The sequence below is a fragment of the Bos indicus x Bos taurus genome, chromosome 29 (genome assembly GCF_003369695.1).
Source record: "Bos indicus x Bos taurus breed Angus x Brahman F1 hybrid chromosome 29, Bos_hybrid_MaternalHap_v2.0, whole genome shotgun sequence".
In the NCBI taxonomy this organism is placed as follows: Eukaryota; Metazoa; Chordata; class Mammalia; order Artiodactyla; family Bovidae; genus Bos; species Bos indicus x Bos taurus.
Window position 1 is genome coordinate 7,606,716 of NC_040104.1, and position 20,125 is coordinate 7,626,840.

Sequence of the window (20,125 nt, forward strand, 5' to 3'; positions counted from 1 at the left end):
CCTGCTGCCTCGATCTGGCTCGGGCTGCCCCATCTCTCACGGGGACCAGTGAGTTTCTCTTCCTCTAGGTCTCACATCTCTGACCCATCCTCCACATGTTTTCTAGAACCTTACAAATAACCTGAATCTCTTTGGGGGTGCCCCACCACTAGGCTCAGTGGGCTCCAGGCCCCTCCTGCTCTCCCTGGGCCTCCCTGTGCGCTCTGGGAAAAGCTGCCTCCAAGCCCCCTGCCTTTTGGCCAGGGCTGTCCTTGACTCTCCTGTCTGTCTGTCCTTCAGCTGCAACTCAAAGCTCCCCTCCTCCGGAGGCTTCCTGGGCTCACAGCCCTGTGCACACGCCTTTAGGATGGCCGTTAATCACACTCCACCGCCACTGTCTGCAAGGTCCTGCCCGGCAGGGACACGGCCTTTGCAACCTTGCCCTCAAGAAGCCTTGCTAAAGAGATGTGAAATAATCAGACAAATGAAAAAAAAAAGAATGAATGACTTCCAAGTTCTGGCTCCTTCTGTTTCCCTAGAATGTTCTTAGCCTGCCCCTTTTCCTTTCTCAGACAGCACCCCAATAGAGGTGAATTCCCCAAAGAGGGAAATGATCAGAGAAGCAGAATGTCCTGGGAATCTGTCTGTCTGTTAGCCCATGAGGAATCCCCATGCCCAGGGCTCCTTCTTGCTGGAATTCTGGGAGAGGAGGTTCACTCCTGGTCATTTCTCAGACAGCTCTAGACATCTGCATGGCAGCAATCTTTGGCAATCAGTTTAAAAAATCTGAGTCTTGGGACTTCCTTGGTGATCCAGTGTGTAAGACTTCGCCTTCCAATGCAAGGCATGAGGGTTCAAATCCTGGTTGGGGAGCTAAGATCCCACATACTTTGAGGTCAAAAACCAAAACATAAAACAGAAACAATACTGTGACAAATTTAATAAAGACTTTAAAAGTGGCCTGCATAAAACAAAAACAAAAAAACCTGAGTTGAAAGTTTCTATACCCTCCTTTCATGAAAATAATGGGCTTCCCAGGTGGCACAGTGGTGAAGAATCTGCCTGCCAATGCAGGAGATGCAAGAGACACCGGTTGAATCCCTGGGTCGATAAGATCCCCTTGGGGAGAAAATGGCAACCTACTCCAGTATTCTTGCCTGGAAAATTCTATGGACAAAGGAGCCTGGTGAGCTACAGTCCATGGGGTCGCAAAAAGTCGGACATGACTGAGCACACATACACACATAAAGATAAAACCTTGGCCGCTTTTCTGATTAAAAGCTTTATTTCCAGAAGCAGAACTGTTTTGAACACGGAGTTCAAGGGGTCGGTCTGTCTGTAAATTCCTATTCCACCTTCCTAAGTCCCAGCCTCCACAGAGGTTCCGAAACTACGCAGCTGAGCTTCACTGCCCCACCGCCCTGTGTTTAGACTCTCTTTTCTAGGGGTTGGACAACTTTTGCTCAGAGCCTAGACTTGGTCTCCCAACCTGTCTCCCTTCAACACCTTTCACAAAAGCTCCATTTCCACGGGAAAGAGACCAGCCCCCAACCTGCCTTCTGAGAGAGGGCGTTTCCATGGGAAACAGGAGAGAGGGCTGCGGCAGGAAGAGCCCTTCACAGGCAGCAGAGTCGCTCCACCCCCTCTTCACAGGCATAGAAATTTTCAAATAGCTCTGGGGTGGTGCCACTGCACTCCAACCACCTCCTCAAGGTGCCCAGAGCCTGGAGGGCATCAGCCTTGGTGGGCAGGGGCTCGAAGCCGTCCTCTCCGCTTCCCGCCTCGTCTGCAGGGCCCACCTCCTCTTTGCACGCTCCAGACACAGGCTCCTCACTCTCCAGATCCACAAAGCGGGAAAATTCCTCGAGGCTCAGCCCACCGGGGACCTGCAGCACCTCTGAGGCTTGGTCCTGGGCCACTGGCGTTTTGCCGGGAGCCAGCCCTTCCTGAATGAAGCTGCTCACAATGAGCTGGAGAGGCACCTTGGCCCAGGCCGCTGCTGCCATGTGCAGAGCGTCCAGAACTGTGATGCCCGCCCCGATCTCGGCCAGCAACGTGCAAGCCCTCTCGCTCTGGGCGGCAGCCAATTTGCTCAACAGACGCCGCCGGTAATGGGCCTTAAATGCCCGGACCACGGAGCTGGGCAGGGGTTGTGTGGGACTCGCAGCAGACAGAGGCAAGAGCCTCACGTGGCAGAGCCCAGGCAGGCCAGCCACCTCCTCCACCACTTGGGCAGCCATCAGCAAGGCCACCTGCCGGCCCTGCCGCCCCATGTCCCGATCGAATTGTGACAACCACTCCGACCAGGGGATGGCCAGGTCAGGGTGGTAGGAGGCAGGCAGGGCCTCACTGCTGACCCCAAAGAAGCATCGTGGGGCAGCCTGGGGCCCACAGACCAACAGCCGCCGTTTCTCTGTGCCCCTGCTGTTGGCACACAGCAGCACCTGCACCCGATCACACGTACCCGCTCTGCCAGGCACTGCCCGATACAGCAAGGGCACTTCAACACAGCCAAAAATGTCCTCTGGGGAGAAATCTTTAAGAGAAAGAGGCAGCTGGGCCTGGGGAGTGGGAGCTGGGGGAGGCGGCTCAGGGGGGAACGGAGGCGCCAATATGTGGCGGGCCCCGAAGCCCACGTTGTTTCGGCGTTTCCAGCGGACCAGCCAGCCGATGCTGGGCACAAAGTCCTGGCCCAGGATGTCGGCCAGCTCCTTGGCTTTGTGGAGCAGCATGGGCCCTGTCACGTCCCAGGCCTTGGCCCGGGCAATGTGGTACCAGCAGAGCAGAGCCTCGTCGATGCCGCTGTACTTGGACTCCCGCTTGCGCTTGCGCTCCCGGTTGGCCGTGCCGCTGCACCAGTCCGCCAGCAGCTTCTCTTTATTCTTGCAGATGCGGGAGATCTGAGGCTGGGAGACCTGGAAGCGCCGGGCCACCTCCGACTGGGACATCTTGGACTCATCCAGGAGTTCCAGCACCTGGATCTTCTCGGCCAGGGACAGGGCGTGAAGCTTCTTCTTGCCACACAGCTCCATGGCCTCTCGGCGGCACCTGGGCAGGGAGGAAAGGGTGAGCGGGGGACTGACGGTGGAGGCCACGCAGGTTAGGAGAGGAGAGCAGCAAGGAAAAGAGAGTATATGAGGCAGGGAGACAGGTTGGTGTGGAGGGGCGGGGGCAGTCCAGGGAAGGCTGGACCAGCTGGGAGAGGGCGAGGGTATCCTGGGTAGGAGGTGAGAAGGCTGGGCTGAAAGGAAGGGAAAAGGCCAGGCTGAGTGGGCAGTGGGCCGGGCGTTGATGGGAGAATGACAGAACAGAGCCTGGAGGGGATGGCCCCCTGGTCAGAGGGAGAAAGGGGTCCGCGGGAGAGGGATGAATAGAGACGAGGGGACAGCTGCAGACACAACAAAGGAGCGTGGACGGGGGAGGACAGGGGCTGGGGCCGAGGGGGGCAGGTGTAGGGGATAATCAGAGCGGGCGGGAGGAACCCCCAGGACAGGGAGGGGGCTCCGGGCCTAGGCTGAATTTAGATGATGTTGGGGGCGGGTGGTGGAGTGAATGAACAGAGTTGGGGTGACAGGTGTACAGACGACAAAGAGGGACGGACTAGGGGCTGAAGAAGCAAGTCTAATTTGGGGCTGGGTCCTGAGCAGGGAAGGCTGGGCCGGGGTCCGGCCTGGAGAGGGGGTGGGTGGAAACACAAGGCCGAAAGGCAGGTGCACAGGCGACAAAGGGCAGGAGGGGTTAGGAGGCCGCGGGCAGCGAGAGGGGCGGGTTGTCCTCAGCGGGGAGGCTTGTGGCCTGGGAGGGCGGGGGGACGAGCGTCCGGGACCCAGGCAGGCGAGGAGTCGGGCTCCGCAACTCGGCTGGCCTCTCCCTCTGGTGACCCGGAGTCCATCGGCAGGGCGGACCCAGTCATCTGCCTGCCCGGCCTCCCCGCCTCCCGGCTTCCAGCCCTTCCGCTCTGCACCCACCTCAGGCGCTCGTCCCGCGGCTGCCGCCCGGGTCCCAGCTCTGGCTGGGGCCGGACTCCCGAGCCCCTCTCCCGGCGGCTACCGGAGAGCAGGAGAGGGACGCGCCGAGCGGACAGAGGGGCTGCGCGGGCGGCGGGCGCGCGCACCCTCTGCGCGCAGCCCGCGCGGGGGTCTCTCCAGGCTGGGAAGACCGATGTCCGCCGCTCAGCATCCACCCGCCGCAGCCCCGCCCCGAACCAATTAGATAGGCCTTCGGTGAAGTCCGTCCCGCCCCCGGCTAAGTCTCATTGGACATTGCGAAAGTGGCGGGTCGTCAGGTCCCCGAGGGGACGGAGCTTTCTGCAAGAAGGGATGGCGAGGCGGAGACTGGTCGCGGCGGGAGTCCTGCATGCGCCGCCAGCCTCAGGGACCCGGCCCTCGGAGCCTGACAGGACTCGACAGCGTGGACGCAGTACGTCTTCCTGGCCGTGACCCTAGGCAGCTTCCTCATCTACCAAACAGATCTCGTTCCCCTTACCCAGTGGTCTTTGAAAAATAGAAGCAGGTTATAAGCCACACAAAAGATGTTACCATGGACAGCACTGACCTCAGGTCGGTCAGCCAAGGTACAACAGACTGTTGTAGCCATGCATTCTGGGAAACAAACTCACTCAGAAGGACAACGCAGATAGTGGAGTGCAGTTTATTACACCGGCGGGCCCAAGGCAGAGTCTCCTCTTAGGTAAGGACCCCAACCAGTTTTTGTGAAAACCTTATATACCCGTGAAGGAGGAAACAGAGGAAGCTTCATCTTGAAAGCAGGACTCCATCTTGGGCCATACTGTGGACTTTGAGCTGTATGCCCAGTATCTATGGAAATGACATACCAACTGGAAAACCAGACCCCCCTGGATGGAAGAGCCCCAGGGCTCATACCTAGACTCTCCGTCGCCTGAAAGAATACCCTGATTATCTGTGTAACCCAATGGAATCATAAATTTTATTATACTTCTTGGGGTATGACCACAGACCTATTGCTAATTGTCCACTGTTAACTACCTAGGCTACTTTGTATCTTTCTTTTCCTTTGTTCAGACTAGTTACAGGGAATTTGGGGAAGTGGGTTTGGGCACTGTACACTTAGGGTATATAAGGTTTTCACAAAAACCGGTCGGGGTTCTTGGCTAAGCGGAGACTGCTTTGGGCCTGCCGGTGTAATAAACTGCACTCCACTATCTGTATTGTCCGAGTGAGTTTGTTTCCCAGAATGCGTGGCTACAATACCCTAAGTGTATCTGCCCAAACCCACCTCCCCAAATTCCCTGAAACTAGTCTGAACAAAGGAAAAGAAAGATACAAAGTTAACCCATGATTCATATGCCTTAAGTCTACTGTGGTTAACAGGGGACAATTATCAACAGGCCTGTGGTCATACCCCAAGAAGCATAATAAAATTTATGACTATTGGGTTACACAGATAATCAGGGTATTCTTTCAGGCCATGGAGAGTCTAGGTATGAGCCCTGGGGCTCTTCCATCCGGGGGTCTGGTTTTCCTGTTGGTATGTCGTTTCCATAGATACTGGACATACAGCTCAAAGTCCACAGTCTGGCCCAAGATGGAGTCCTGCTTTCAAAATAGAGTCTATTCTGTCTCCTCCTTCAAGACTACTTGCTTGGGGCTAGTTCTGAGTTAGGGCATGTGGAGATTAATTTTTATTTAGTTTTGGTATCTTTTTGGCAAGACTCAAGTTCCTAAAGTCAAGATTTAGTATTCCTTTCCTTGGTAGACTTCAGTTCTTTGAAGTCCAAAGTAGACTTTAACCCCGCGTCTGGAGTGCCGAATCCTCAGCTCTAGACTGCTTTCCTCTCCCTTTAGTCAAGTCAAAGTCTGGGGCCACAGGTGAGTCCCCTTTCTCACAGGCTTTCCTTCCCATCCCAACCCTGATCCCTCTTCCATCCTTCTATGTCCCATCCTAAATCCTCCTTCAGCAACCTTTCCAAATCTCTTCTCAATGATACAGGGCTCTCATCAGCATCTCATCTTCTACACTTAGTCCACCAGCAAGGATCATTTCACTGCTTTACTCCCTCTGCTCCAGGCCTACTTCCAGGTACTGACAGGCGGATGGGGGCTGTGCTGTGTCCCTAATACGATTCCAAACTGGAGCACCTGGCTTACTTAACTGAGCACAGGGGCCCAGGCCACTCTGCCTTCCAGGAGGAACAAGTGGCCTTCAGGCTGGCCCAGAAAACCCTAAGCATGTTTCAGGGGGTTCATAACTGATTCATACCTTTCACGTGTTGGCTGAAGGAAAAAGAAACTCCTTTTTGTGCTCATATATCTGTCTGGAAAGGCTGTAGCACTGCACTGTGGGCTCACTCACAAGGTTGGGGTCTCTCATCTCATGTTCACGGCTTATACAAAAAGTCATGTCTCATCATGATGTCATGAGTCTTCTTGTCATTCTATTTATATAATAATCAAGCTTCTGGACCTATTTTTAAGTATCTTAAATTGCAAGGTCAACTGTTATAAAGTTGTCATTACTTGCATGTACAAATCCAGCAGAATCTCCCCCAAAGACACAAAAATACAGAAACAAACAGGATTCTCAAGTTATTTTTAACTGCATTTAAAACATTATTTTTGCCTGCATTGGGTGTTCGTTGCTACACAGGCTTTCCTCCAGGTGCAACGCTCTGGTTTTTCCCTGCGGCGGCTTCTCTCGCTGGGGAGCGCGGGCCCTAGGATGTGGGCCTCCGCAGTTGCAGCTGACAGGCTCTGGTGCACAGGCTTACATAGCTGTGGCCCCCGGGTTAGGGTTAGTTGCTCCGAGGCATATAGAATCTTCCCAGACCAGGGATCAAACCTGTTTCTCCTGTAATGGCAGGTGGATTCTTTACCACTGAGCCACCAGGAGTGCCCTCAAATTTTGTATTAATCAAAACAACTTCATTTTTCTTTATAAGAAATTGTCATAATTTACATAAAAGATTAAAACAAAGTACCCAATTTTGTATCAACTTAATCTACTAAGGTTAAGCAAAAATTTTAAGTTGGGTGAAAAGCTATGCTTCAAAACATTTAAAACCACTGTCCTAAGGAAGTTTTAGGATAAAGTGGCCTTAAACAGCAAAGGAGACCTGGAGATAAAAGAATCCAGCAGAAGGCTCTGTGTAAAAATGTTTATTTGTACTAATGCTTAGAATATAGGAACTAAGGAAAGAAAGAAAAAAAAGACACCTCAACTCCAAAGTGACAGTGAATTAGGGCCTGCCCACAGCCAAGGGGAAGGACATTCCAGGCTGTCCTGGGATGAACAGTCCCCCCTATTATTTAAAGTGTCACCAGGCAGAAAATTAAAGAATCAGGGTGTGAAGACCTTACCAGCTGCTATCAAGTGTGCGAGGGAAGAAAGAGATGTCTAGGTGGCTTCCCCACGACCCAGGAGCCAGGATACACAGAGCAGGCGGCAGAGGCTCCCAATTCAGTTAAGGGCAGGAGCTGAATGCCCAGGTCCAGGAAGAACAAAAAGGGGATTTCGGAGGTAGGCTTTTTCATCGAGTTAAAAAACAGGCACATTATCCAATATCTCCCAGTGGCCCCCAAGCTTCTGGCCTGGCCCCATGATGCTTCCCCTCTCCCCACAAAACCAAAGGGAATAAGGAGGGGGATGGGGCAGAAGACAGAAAATAACAAGGGTGGGGAATGCTTCAGTCACTAGAGACCAGGGCCTGTGAGAATGAGACAGGCAAGCACAAGGAACAATCAGGGTGAGGCTGCTACTCCCCCTGGGGTAGGTTTGTGGGAACGGGGTAGAGCCAGGAGCAGGACCAAGAGCATTTACCTGGCTCAGGTAAAGGATCCTGGGCTGCAGAACAGAGGGCCGCAGGAAGCCACTCTGGGGGAAGGAGGCAGTGAGGCTAAGCAGCACGAGGGCATGGGCAGCTGCTTGCCAGCTTGCTCAGTTCTCACTCCCAGCTGCTCTGGCATATGCCCCAGTCTGACTCACCTTCACAGGAAGGGAAAACCGTGGGACCAGAGTGGAGGCTGAGCTGAGAGAAGTGAGCTGCTCTCCCACTCTCTGTTGGAGGACAATGTTTGAACCCTGGCCTCGGCCCAAGGTAGACAGAGTGAATGCTCTTCAGGGAGAGCAGGGAGAAGCTGGGCCCACAGCTATGCCCTGGGCCAGGGTGCTGCTCCGTTCTCCCTGAGGGCCTGGGGCCAGAGGTGGTCAGAGCTGCCACCTCAGCTTGCTGCTGCCAAAGGCAGGCTGGCATGACCACCTGCAATTCTCTGGACTTGAGAAAGAGAGGGGGAAGGGAAAGTGGGTATGAAAAACAGAGAGGAGAGAAACAGCCCTAGATGTATGAGGGGTTGGGGGTGGCCACATCAAGAGGAGTTCTGATTCTGGTAGATGGAAGCTTTTTCCTTCAACAGGTCCAGACACAAATGGCAGCTCCAACTTCCTGCAGAGAAGCACAGAGGGTCAGGAGGGCTCCACACAATCCTCACCTCCAGTGGCAGGACTGGCTACGGGGAGGACTGGAGATGTGCTGCAGCAGCAAAGTTTCAGTTATCTTGAGCAGGGACAAACTCTAGGTCTTCAAACAGCATGAAAAATAATTCTCAATGGAGATGAAAGAAAGCATCACCTGGAGGCCTATTTTAGAAGACAGATTCCCAGGGCCTCTGGGCCCTATAATTATAATCACTAAAGAGGACCTGGGGAGACAAAGAACTTTTTTAAAGCAACCGAGCTTTAAACTTGTGATTACAGAAGAGCCAGACTTTTGTTCTCATGGCCCCAAAGGCTAGAATAAAGATCATGAATAGAGGATCTAGAGAAACCAATACTGATTCCACAGAAGACAGTTTTCTGCAAAGCCCACAGACAGAAGAGACGGGCTCTCCACTGTCACCAGCTGTCTGAGCAGAGGCTGAGGACCCAATGAGAGGAAAAGGGGGCCAGCTATGATGATGCAACTTACTGTGACCCAAGTCTGGTTTCATTAAAAAAAAAAAAAAAAACAGGAAATAATATTCCTTATAAGCAAAATAACTGGTTTATTTTGTTCATTTATTAATACTTGCTACAGCTAAATTCTTCTATGCCTTGAGAAACAAAATTAGCCCTTATTACCTCAAAACTATAAACACAGTTGTACATACGTGTATTTCAACATCATTCTGAGGGAAAGAATCCATAGCTTTTATCAGCTCTTCAGAGGTGACTCTCAAAAAGCTAAGGTCCTTCCTAACCCAAACGTCAATATATAGCAGTTGATAAATTTTTTCTGTAAACTGCCAGACAGTGTTAACTGCTTTAGGCTTTGTGAGCCACACAGTTTCAGTCTTTTTTTTTTTTTAATTCTGTTTGAAAATGTAAAAATAATTTTTAGCTTGTGAATTATGTATACTAGGTTCGGCTCGATTTGGCCTGGGGTCATAGTTTGGAACTCCTGGCCTAGAGGCTAGACCATCTGATGGTTGTGGCGGGTACTCCCCAGCTGTCTGCAACTCTCTACCACAGCAGTGTCTGACAGCACTTCCACAGGAAAGCCTTTCTACAGTTCATGCAGAATTGTGCCTGTGAATTGGTATTTTATGGTTAAAAAACAATAGAACACAAAACATGCTGCTTCTCCCTAAATGTGGCCTGACAGATAAAACAAACAAATGTGGTGTGACAGATGAGCAAGACATCCTCCCTGCAGCTGTTAAAGGGCCCTCAGACTTTGTCAGTGGCATCCTCCTAGGGGGTGACAGCAGTCTGACCTACACTGCAAGTCAGCTCACATCAGGCAGTGAGCTACTTTCTCTCGCCTGCAATGTTGGCCCACATCCTCTGTCACAGTAACAGCTCCTGGGCTTCATGTACTCCTGAGTAAGCTTCTGAGTTTCTATAAAGGATGGACTTCAGCACGGAAATCTGGTGCAAAGAGGACTTGCGGAGAGGCAGCCACTTTTTGGTGTCCCCAATGATTTCATTGAAGACCTTCCATAAATTTGAAGCATCTTACTAAACACTGCTGGAGGGCCTGAGCAAACTGTTCAGGTCCCAGGTTCAGCTCCCTCTCCCAACTGGTGGAAATGAACACTCAATCTGTCAGGCATGGAGTGGTGAAACCACAGTCCCCCACTGGACAAACTATGACTGAGTTTTGTAGGCTGGTTGAAGGATAACAGATCTCTCCTTCTGGTAATTATTTTCTGCTCAGCATCTGTTTTCTTTCAGGCTGTCCGTTTTCTGTGGCTGTGCATGTTATCTGGTGATAATGTACAAACGTTAAACCCCAAAGGTGCAATGCTAGTAAAGCACTCAGAACTGAGTGAAAGCTAAGAGCCTACTCCCTAACCTGGAAGACTGTATCACTGATACAGGAATACACTCACTATATAAGTGATTTTCCAAGTCACTAATAAATACTTGTTCTGAGTAAGAGTACAGGGAAACCTACCTTCAGGAGGCTCAGACATGGACGGGGTTAGACAATACATGTGGTAGCCACGATCGCAGTCATCACAGAAGAGCAGCTGGTCCTAGAGGAGGTGAGATGGAAGAGGAAGGGGGAGGTGAATGACTCCCCTTGCCTGGGCCGCTGGGAATGGGTTAGAAGGGCTCTTCCAAGAGGGGTGGGGGCAGATGGCAGGAAGAACAGACGTGGGACCCTCTGGCCAGAAAACTACTGCTGTCCCTCTCCATCCAGAAAGTCACTGTCATCCCACCGGGACCCCAACAGCCTCAGAAAAGCTCTATCTGAATCAGTTATTCACTTACTCTAACAGTTAACCACACTACTGCATGGAACGTTCTCTGAAGGGAACAGCATAAAGATGCCACTCATTTCCTTGCTAACTGTTTGTTCACACAAGAGGGTGACGCCCATGAAAGTAGGGACGTTGTTTGTCTTTAGTGTCCTGAGTGCCTAAAACAGGGTCTGACACAGATACTCAGTGAACACCTGCCAAACAAATCAAAGTTCCTCCTGGTGGAAAGGACAGGAAAAGCCGAGCAGGAGTATGCTGGGGGGGGGGGGTGGGGGGGGGGACACGCACGTCATTCTCGGAGGTGCCGCAGATGTTGCAGCACTTGCACTCGATGCACTGCCAGCGGTAGGTCTTCACTGCTGCCATCATCACAGGGGTGAACTGGAGGCAGGACGGATGCCCTGTGGAGGAGAGCGAGCGAATCAGGGAGCTGAAGGCTGGGGAGCAGCGAGGGGACCCGGCTATGACAGCCACTGGGATGCTGGTGAGCCACGGGCCCTCAGGGTCTGGGTGTCGGCAGGGGCTGCACTGGCTCAGATACCTGAGCGGCCACAGTCAGAACAGGACACCAGCTCCTCGGGCTGTCCTGTCTTCTTGTTGATCTTGGAGTCCCCCAGACAGAAGTCGCAGTAGTTGTTGGGCAGGGCCAATCCATCAGGACCCTTCTTGGCTATAACGACAAAGGGAAGAACTCAGATGACACCCATGCAGGCCTCTGGGTCTCCTGACATCCCCGCAAGGAGGGTTTTTCACAGCCCGGCCGACTCCTGCTTGCCCCGCCCCTGACACCAGCTTACATTTCTGCTCCTCGGACCTCTGGGAAACTGGGGTGGGTGGCTGTGAGTCTTCCTTGTCCTCGCCCTCCTCCTCAGCCAAGTGGGAGTGGGCATAGTGGTAACTCAGGCCTGGTCGGTTCTTGTAACGTTTTCCACAAACTGAGTGGGGAGAAGATTGCAGAGAAAGGTGTTAGGATCTGAGGGTACCTCATCCCTGCCCCTCTAAGCTGTGGGCTCCACCTGAGGCAGAGGTAACCGCCCCCATCAGCTCTGCTCAGGGACAGACGTCTACTGAGAACCGCCTCCCCGTGGCCAGGAACAGCAGGCCTGGGGCTCAAGCTTCCACGGCTCCTCCACTTACTAAAGCCCAGAGCACGGCCACCTCTGCTCCTCCACTCAAGCTGTCTGGGAGACTGAGCTGTTGCCTTCTGCCTGCCCTGGGAATAGTCTGGGGAGCTCCAAGTCAGGAAGGAAAGGGACCTTCTATAGTATTGCAATAATTTTAAAATAATGGCAGGCAGGAGGAAAGCTAAGACTCCAGACTTTTTTTATCTCTCAGTAAATGTAGGCTCATGCTACTCCCCAAATACAACATAGCCCACCTCTGGATCTCTTGGGGAAAATCTATCAACTGAGTCTCCTGGGGTAGCTGTCCCCCAGAGAAACTCAAAGACATGCCCACATCAGTGCTCTATCCAACCAACGACCCCTCAACCAGCAAGGAAAGCAGATCCCCACGAGGCACCCTGTACCTTTGAGCAGTGATACCAAGAATAGGGGGTAGCAGGAAAGGAATGGGGAAGGGATGGGAAGGGTGGCAGGATGGTGGGGAACATTAGCTGACCACCACATGTCTGTTTTGGGGAAGCGGAAGCAGAGGGATCTGGGACAATGGGTCCCTCAGAATGCTTCTAAAGCCACCCCATGCAGTGGGCCCAAGCAGCCCTAGAGCAACATGGTGGGAGACAAGCAGGGAGAGGCAGCTTCTGGGACTGTGAGCAGTGGACCGCAACAGAAGGGCCAGGGCTCCTCTCTCCATGCCATTCCAGGGACCTTAACACTAGCGTCACAGATGAGAAAGGCAGGAACAAAGGGAGAAGGGAAAAAGGGATAGGAAAACCAAAAGTCTGAGAAGTTGAGAGAGCTACCTCTCTGGGGCGCTTTCGAGGTATGCTTTTGTTTGAAACTATCTGAAAGACAGAAAGAAAAGTCATGAGAAGAGGGCCTTGGTACACTTGAGACAGGTATAGCAGCAGCAGGAAAGCAGAGCAAACGAGAGAGAAACCCCAGTGGCGACGGTGCTCCCAGGGTGGAGGGACAGAAGTGGGGCGAGTCAGAGAAAAGGGGAAGAGGGAACAGACGCTGGAAAAGTTAGCGTTGGACTCCTGGGGCCTGACTGGATTGGGGCCAGCAGGCCCAGATGTCATCTACTGAGAGGCCAACTCTGCCTGCTGTGTGTCCCTCATGGGCACCCCCACCCCAGAGGACAGGAGAAATCTCCCCCAGAGCATGCAAGGCTCACCCGTCGTGCAGCAGAGGCCAGGGCCTCTCAGGGATTTCAGAGGGAACCAGTCAGCAGGCAGGACAAGAGTCCAAGCTTGTTTTACCACTTTGAGCAAGAATACAACCTTCCCTCCTCTCATATCCCGAGGAGCTGGGTCCAAGGCAAGGACTACCCACCCACTCCTGAGGCACTCACTGTCACAGGCATAGGGTTTGTCCCGATCCTCCAGGATGGAAGCGTCCAGCTTCTTACGGGCACTGCCCACACCTTTACTCTGCAAAGAGCAAAAAGATGCCCTTACTAAGGTGTCTAGGCCTGAAGAGTTACTCTCCTGGTAGTGGCTGCTAATCTCATTCAGGAAGGATGATGGCAACAACAAGCGGTAAGACAGTGGGACTCTGCAGGCTCCCCAATCCCCCGGGCTGCCCCTCACCTTGGACTTCCCCTTGCCCCGACGCTTGGGAGTGTCTTCTTCATAGTCCTCATCATCAAGGTCATCCAGGAAGTCATCTGGTTCTAGGATCCGCTGAGTAGACAGGAGGATTAGGATGGGCAGAAATGAGAACATCCAACAGCTCCCCCACGTTGGGACTGGCCAAGGCTGCCAGGGCCGCCTCCATGACCCAGCGGCTCCACTCCAGCCTCACTCCTCACTGCTGTTCTTTCAAGGCTTTGGGCTCTCCTTTCTCTGGGCCTTTCTTCATGTTGTTCCCCTAGCCTGGAATGCCTTTCCCACCATCTCCAAGTAGCTAAATCAAATGCCACATTTTCATAAAACTTTCCGATACCCCAAGTGGCATGCCCTCTCCTGCCTCTGATCTGCCACCTGGGAGCATGTCAGCAGCGGTTCCCTTCCAACACCTAACGTCCCAGAGTTAAACTATGCTGCTTACTAGTGGCAAGTTTTTCTTTTCACTAATGTGCTGCAGCGCCGCCCCCCACCATGTGAAATGGGCAAAGGTACCTATTTCCTAAGATCGTAGAGACTGCAGAAAATGACGGAAAAGTGCTTAGCACAATGCCTGACGTATTTTTATGTACAGTTTTCGCTTCCTTGTTGGCAGGGACATCACCTAGGTAACCCCAGGCACTAAAAAAACTCAGGTGGCAACAGAAGATGAGAGTCTATAGTTACCAGAAAAGGAGCAGGAAAGATGGGATGGTGACAATGAAGCCCATCAGTACCCAGTGCTCATTAAGGAATGGAGCAGGAACAGAACAGCAGGGGCCCCTCCTGGCCCATAGCTTCTGCTTCTATTCTGATTACCGGCTGGCCTCTGATGAAGAGGAGACTGGTTTCTACCACAGTTTCCTTAACCACAGTGTTAATCGTGTACCTTCCGTGCTCGACTGTTCGTCACAGGAAATTCGCCCAGGCTGTCATCATCAACTCGGGGATCGGGGGCGCCTCGCTTCTCCAGGGGGTCGGTGCGTAACAGAGCCTCTAAGCTACTGCCATCCTGAGAGATCAGCCCCTCCTTCTTCAGGGTCTGGTCTGTGTCTGCGGGCAAGGTCAGGAGGAGGTGAGGCTCAGAAGGGCTGAACGCAGATCTGCCTGGTCTACAGTGTCAGACCGATCACAAGCCAGTCACTGCCTTCTGGTCTCTGGGTGCCCAGGAACCAAGATGCTCTGGTTTACTTGGCACCATAACTTGTCTGTTTACTTGTCTCTTAACTATTAGGCTGAATTCTTTACAGAAAGACTCACATCTCATTCATTTTAGTATCTTTAGAATCTAGCACCGGGCCTGGTACGTAACAGGTGATTAGCAGGCCTCTGACTATGCAGCAGGGTATATCCCGCTCAGGAGGGACTATGCTTCACCTGGTTTAATAGATGGGAAAGAAAGCCTTGGATCCTCAGGAGGGTGGGCTCGCCGCTTTTTCCGCCAGCGCCGGGCAGGGTAAGAGTACAGCTGCCCAGAGGCCAATCCTAAGGAAGGAAGGAAAAGAGAGAAATCAAACCCTAACACAGCTCTAGAAAACAGTATCAAACACTTTCCACATGAGTACCGTTCTAGAGCAAGGGAGGAATATGGCTGGTGAGCACCTGGGGCTGGAGGAGGCATGGCTTATGGACAAGAAAACAGATTAAGCTCAGGAGCTTTGGCTAACACATAGCTCTCCAGAGCCCAGCAAGACCCTGAGCAGTGTAGCCCTGTGGAAAACAAAAGGTGTTTCGACCTCTCCAGGATTCTAATCACGGGAAGACCGTATGCATCCCTGGGTGGAAAGCAAAAGGGAAAACCTATTCAGCTGGCTCATCACCTAAGATGAGGAAGCTGCTTCCTCCTTGGGCTCCTGAGTGGATTCTCACCTGGACCCCGATGTCGCTTTTCCATCCAGATATAACAGTTGCTCTGGGCTACTCCCGTCTGTGAGTCCAAGAAAGGCAGGCGTACGCTGCGCTCAGCACAGAGGCGGGCGTTGTAATTGTGGCACTGCTCCATGGCATCTTTGTAATACTGCTCCCCAAGGCTTCAGGAAAGACAAAACTCAGGTGTGACTGCGCACGTGTGTGTGTGTGCTGGGCTATCCCTCTCCCTTGCCATCTGCTTCTCTAGAAGGCTCAAGGGACTGGGAGAATGTGACTCTGCTTTTATTTGCTTCCATTTCTGCCTCATGGGACACCAAACCCCTTCACTAGGCCATTATGAGGAAAAGTACCTTACAAATAAATTACCGTCAGAGCACATGATTGCACCCTGTGTCTAATCAGTCCTTAGTCTAACCCACAAAGAGGGGAAGAAAATAATGTTTGTTCTGTGCCTCTCCAACCCTTTGGTAACCAAAGTGCTACTTCTCTTAACCCTCAGGATTCTGAGAAGCTGAAGTTACTCCTGTTTACAAACAAGAAGAGTTCAAAAGATCTGGGGGGACTTACTAAAGTTTATCAAACCCCATCTATACAAAGAAATTCAACTTAGCTGTAACAAAAAAAAGGAAGCTCTTCATGTACAAATATTAAACAATCTCCAAGATAACTACAAAAAAAGAGGGGCGGTGGGGTACAGGGCTGAGGAGTGTTATGGGATGTCCCTAAGTGGTGGAAAAGAAACTGTAGGCGTCCAAGGAGAAAAACCAGGTGACTAGGGGACTTTCTCCTTTGTGCCATTTTATATCTTTTGAGTTTTAAACTAGGTATTTGCCAAGTAGCTAATTCTATATACTAACTTTACAATCAATAGAAAACATTGGGAAATATGTGAACACCCTTGAAGCCCACTTTCTACTGAGTACCATTACACTGATACAAAACCTGTTTGCAGAAAGGCCTATTCTAGACCCTTCTCCATTCTCACACTAACAATTTTTTAAAGAAAGAACCTTTTTGAACTCAAAAGACCTCCTTTGAAATTTGAACTTTTTAAGAGCTTTAAAAAGCTGCAAAACTGCAGTGCCAGGAGTAATCTGGTTCTAAGAAGCATGTATATAGAACCAACCTTGTTCTCATCCTTCAGGGTTTAACAAGCACAGTAATACTAGAGCTTAAATTAATACAATTCACATTTATATATTTGAGCAAACTTTTTCTTTCTACGCACTAAGTGGCTTGAAGGATCTTAAAGTTTGCCAACCAGGGATTGAACCTATGCCCTTAGCAGTGAAAGCGCCAAGTCCTAACCACTGGACCGCCAGGGAATTCCCCTTGATTGATCTTAAAGTAAACTAACTGAGGGCAGATGATTTCTTCCCCACAATATCCTCAGCACCCAAGAAGGTGTCTGGAATATCCTGACTCAGAAGTAAAAAGATCTGGCTTGGCTGCAAGTCACCACATATATGTGGACATTTAGTCAACCCATGTGGACCTCAGGTATGCTACTGACTAGGGTGGCTGAACTAGATAAGCTCTGACATATTCTACAAGAGGGAGACTCCAAGCATGAGAAGTTGAACACAGTAAATCTCTGTAGCTTATGTTCATAACTCAAGCTGCAGCAACAAACCCTGCTCTGGAATGTAAGAGGGGCTTTCACGGGGCAGCCACAATAGACCACTGAGGCACAGCTTAGAACGTTCCCAGCAACCAACAAAGATATACACTGCACGCAGGCAGTGACACAAGACAGTCTGGCTTGATTCAATGTGCTGTAATGACTGTAATTTGAGGCAGACATGAAGCCTGTGCTGGAGAATAAAGAGAAGGAATAGGCTCATATTTGCTCGCCTTTAGGAGGCAGCCATGTCCTCACTAAACAGAGAAAAATTGGATAAACAAGGCTGAGTGCAGCAGCGCCTTTGTTTCTGATGATGGAAATTGATACTGACACTGTAAGTCAGATGGAAGGAAGGGCTAGACAGGCTGAGAACTGCAAAGTCAGAGCAAGGAGGCTGGAAACTGTCAGGGGTGGGGGTGGGGTTGAGGTATGGATGAGACATGTTCTATCAAAGCTCCTGTGAGTTAAAAGGGATTTCAGAAGGTGGGGCAAACTGCATTGTGAGTGAGAGAGCTGATAAAGAAATACAAGTTGGAGGAAGAGAGGATCTGATGAGGATAGAGCAAAGAAGAATGAGAGCTCTCTTAAGAATCTAAGGCTCCTACTACAAGAAATTTTAAGCTAACATTCTCCATATCTTGTTACCTAACACAGAGGATTTCAAAACCAGTCAGCAACCACAGCTCTTTTATACTATTATTTTGCCCCAGTAAGACCCCTTAAAGATTGTTTCAATTCTGACACCACATTTGGGAGGGATGGAGAATTTACAAAAGGAAAATTCTTCTCCCAGAACAAGATGCAAGTCAGAAAAGATGAGCTAGTAGTCCTGACCTCAATGTAAAACCTCAGCAGTCAGACGACTAGGCACACCGTGGTCAAGAAAAGCGTCTCTTTCCAGGACGAGAACAGTACAGGAAGACTGGAAGTCTCTTTTTAAAGAGCAGGTTCTGTAGGAAAATGTATTAACTGTGGTCCACAGCTCTTTACAGCTAGAACTGAGGGAGCAGAAAGTTGGTTAGTTATTACTGGTACTCAGGAATCAGCGGTTGGTGACCTTCACTATCTCTACAGATCTTTAAAGAGAAATAAGAAGTCAAGTTCTGTTTAAACGGGCAACCCCTCACTTCCAATACTGCATGAAAGGGTTGGTGACCTTATTTCTCAGATGAAAGTCTTCCAACCTAAACAATCTCACTACGTAAAACTCTTAAACCTAGGCAAGTTTTGACATTCCCCCATTACAGTAAGCTTTCCAAGGTAGAAGCTTTGATTCTTTTTTGAGAGGCATGAAACCTGTGTAAAACCTCCCTTTACAATGGGACAGGGGCAGTCAACAAAGAGAAAGACAGGGAAACAAAGAAAGAACATCTGAGTCAGTATGGATAACATATAAATGGTAGATCAGCAGCGTCATTTCTAAACTGAGGGAAATGTCAGCTTGGAGAGAGTGCTGCGGAAACTGAAGTGGGCAGATCAGAGAGGAAGATAATAGTGCTGGGAGTAGGGGTGGCTGAAAGAGGCAGCAGGATGGAGCTGAAAGCATGTTAGAAGAAAAAAAAAAAAACGACCAAAAAACCCACAAGGAGAAGGCACTTAGCTTAATGGAAGTGGGAAAGCATTCTCAAAGAAAAGGCTCCAGGCAGGAGGAGGGAGAGAAGCAACGTCCCCTTAGAAAAAAGGCTCTTGAGAACAGTGGGGCTCAGTCTACTACAAAGACAGATGAGAAGCTGTGTGCCCCTTAGAAGAGTTCCCAAACCTTTACCTTCTCACCCAGTCAAAATCCAAAAGCCAAGTTGGACAGCTGGTCACCTCATTTTTCCTACCGCTGCACCAAGCCAAATGTGTCCATTAAAGAGCTTGCTGTATTGGCCGACGGGGGTGGGGGTGGGGGTGGAAGACCCCATTGGAAAACTCATTTAGATTCTTCTTCGGGGAGGAGGCTGGGTTAAATCAAGTCCCAAAGCATCTTTAACTCACAGCTAACAGGCCATTCTCAGTTTGCCAAACAACCATGAACTTTAACTTCGCTTGAAATCTGCCCAGTCCAAGAGTATTGCAGAGCGAAGACGGCCGACCTAGATGCCCCTAGGGGCGGCCAGGGCGTCCTGGACTGCGTCCGCCCAGTGCCCACTTTCCGATGGCTGGGACTGGCCGGCGCCAAGCCCCTCTTCCCTGAAGTTCTTTCCCTCTGTATCTGCTCTTCCACAAATTCTCCCCAGGAATATTTTTGGTCTCGGGTACCTGATACTCAAGGACCACCCCACCCCCGCCCCCGCCCGCCCAGGAACGTCACGGGGCTGTTCAGAACAAAACAGCCCTGAGCGCTCAACGGCGCCAGGGCGGCCAAGCCTGCTCCTCCGGGGCCCGCTGCGGGCAGCCGATGGGGAGGGGTCGCCGGCCGCGCTTCGCGGGGGTCGGCCCGGCTCTCCCGGACTGAGGCGAATCCGGGACCGTCTCCCGTACGCAACAAGGGCGCCATACTCTGGAAACCTTTCGCCTGAAGGAGCGCCCAGCCCCACAGGGAGGCTGCCCGTTAGGGGCTCCCGTGTGTCCCCCTCAGGGCCTCCACAAGTTTCTAAAGAAGCGCAACGTCTTCTCCCGAGTCTCCTGTTGCCCTCCCCTCCACGAGTCGATACACGGCGTCTCCAGGCACGTCCCTCTCTCCGCCTCGTCCGTTCCCACACCGCCCCCTGCTTCCAGGTCCCTTACAAGACCTCCTAGCCTGGAAGAGAAAGAAACGGCCACTCACAGCTTCACTACATTTTCCACCACGGCCGCCATCTTCCCGGCTCCTCTCCCTCAGGCCGGGAGGCCCGGAGCCCGCAGCGCGCAGGCGCTGGGACCGCAGAGAGAAGTAATTTCCTTGTCCTTCTGCGCAGGCGGCACTCGGGCGCGTGCGCCCGAGAGCGAGCGACGGAGAACGAGCTTCTGCCGGGTTCTCCCCAGCCTGGAAATCTGGGGACGAATGCGCAGGCGCAATGGAGGCGAGCGCGCGCCCCGAGGCTTCTGCTCCTATTTTGCCTCATCCGTTTAGTGAGAAGGGAGAAGGGAGAAGGGAGAAGGGAGCGAGGATCTGACCAGGTCCAGAAATGAGAAGGTGAGAGGTTGGTGAGAACTGGCAAACCCAGAGGTGGTCTAGATGGAGGTCATGCGTCCTGTTACCTTTCTGACCTTTAACCTCGTGGTTAATAACCCTTTGCC

The 20,125-nt window shown here is 51.6% G+C and overlaps 2 protein-coding genes across 5 annotated transcripts; both read right to left on the reverse strand.

Annotated features, from left to right (window-relative positions):
- Nucleotides 1-1,242: 1,242 nt before the first annotated feature.
- Nucleotides 1,243-4,640, reverse strand: TIGD3 (tigger transposable element derived 3). Its single transcript, XM_027532528.1, has 2 exons — nt 3,948-4,640; nt 1,243-3,027 (listed from the first exon to the last, which is right to left on the reverse strand). The coding sequence occupies exon 2, from the start codon at nt 3,009-3,011 to the stop codon at nt 1,596-1,598; it is 1,416 nt and encodes a 471-aa protein (XP_027388329.1). The 5' UTR covers nt 3,012-3,027; nt 3,948-4,640; the 3' UTR covers nt 1,243-1,595.
- A 2,459-nt stretch (nt 4,641-7,099) lies between these two features.
- On the reverse strand, nt 7,100-19,782 carry DPF2 (double PHD fingers 2). Of its 4 annotated transcripts, none has more exons than XM_027531520.1 (12): nt 19,674-19,705; nt 15,298-15,458; nt 14,806-14,913; nt 14,318-14,481; nt 13,414-13,506; nt 13,176-13,254; nt 12,625-12,666; nt 11,498-11,635; nt 11,242-11,370; nt 10,989-11,101; nt 10,391-10,472; nt 7,100-8,398 (listed from the first exon to the last, which is right to left on the reverse strand). In XM_027531520.1, exons 1-12 carry the CDS (start codon nt 19,703-19,705, stop codon nt 8,322-8,324), a joined length of 1,218 nt encoding a protein of 405 aa, XP_027387321.1. In that variant the 3' UTR covers nt 7,100-8,321. The 4 variants fall into 4 exon arrangements, with proteins under 4 accessions (XP_027387321.1, XP_027387323.1, XP_027387322.1 ...); XM_027531521.1 differs by having other exon boundaries at nt 7,711-8,398; nt 13,414-13,503; nt 19,674-19,782; XM_027531522.1 differs by lacking the exon at nt 12,625-12,666 and having other exon boundaries at nt 7,101-8,398; nt 19,674-19,782.
- Between the last annotated feature and the right edge of the window lie 343 nt (nt 19,783-20,125).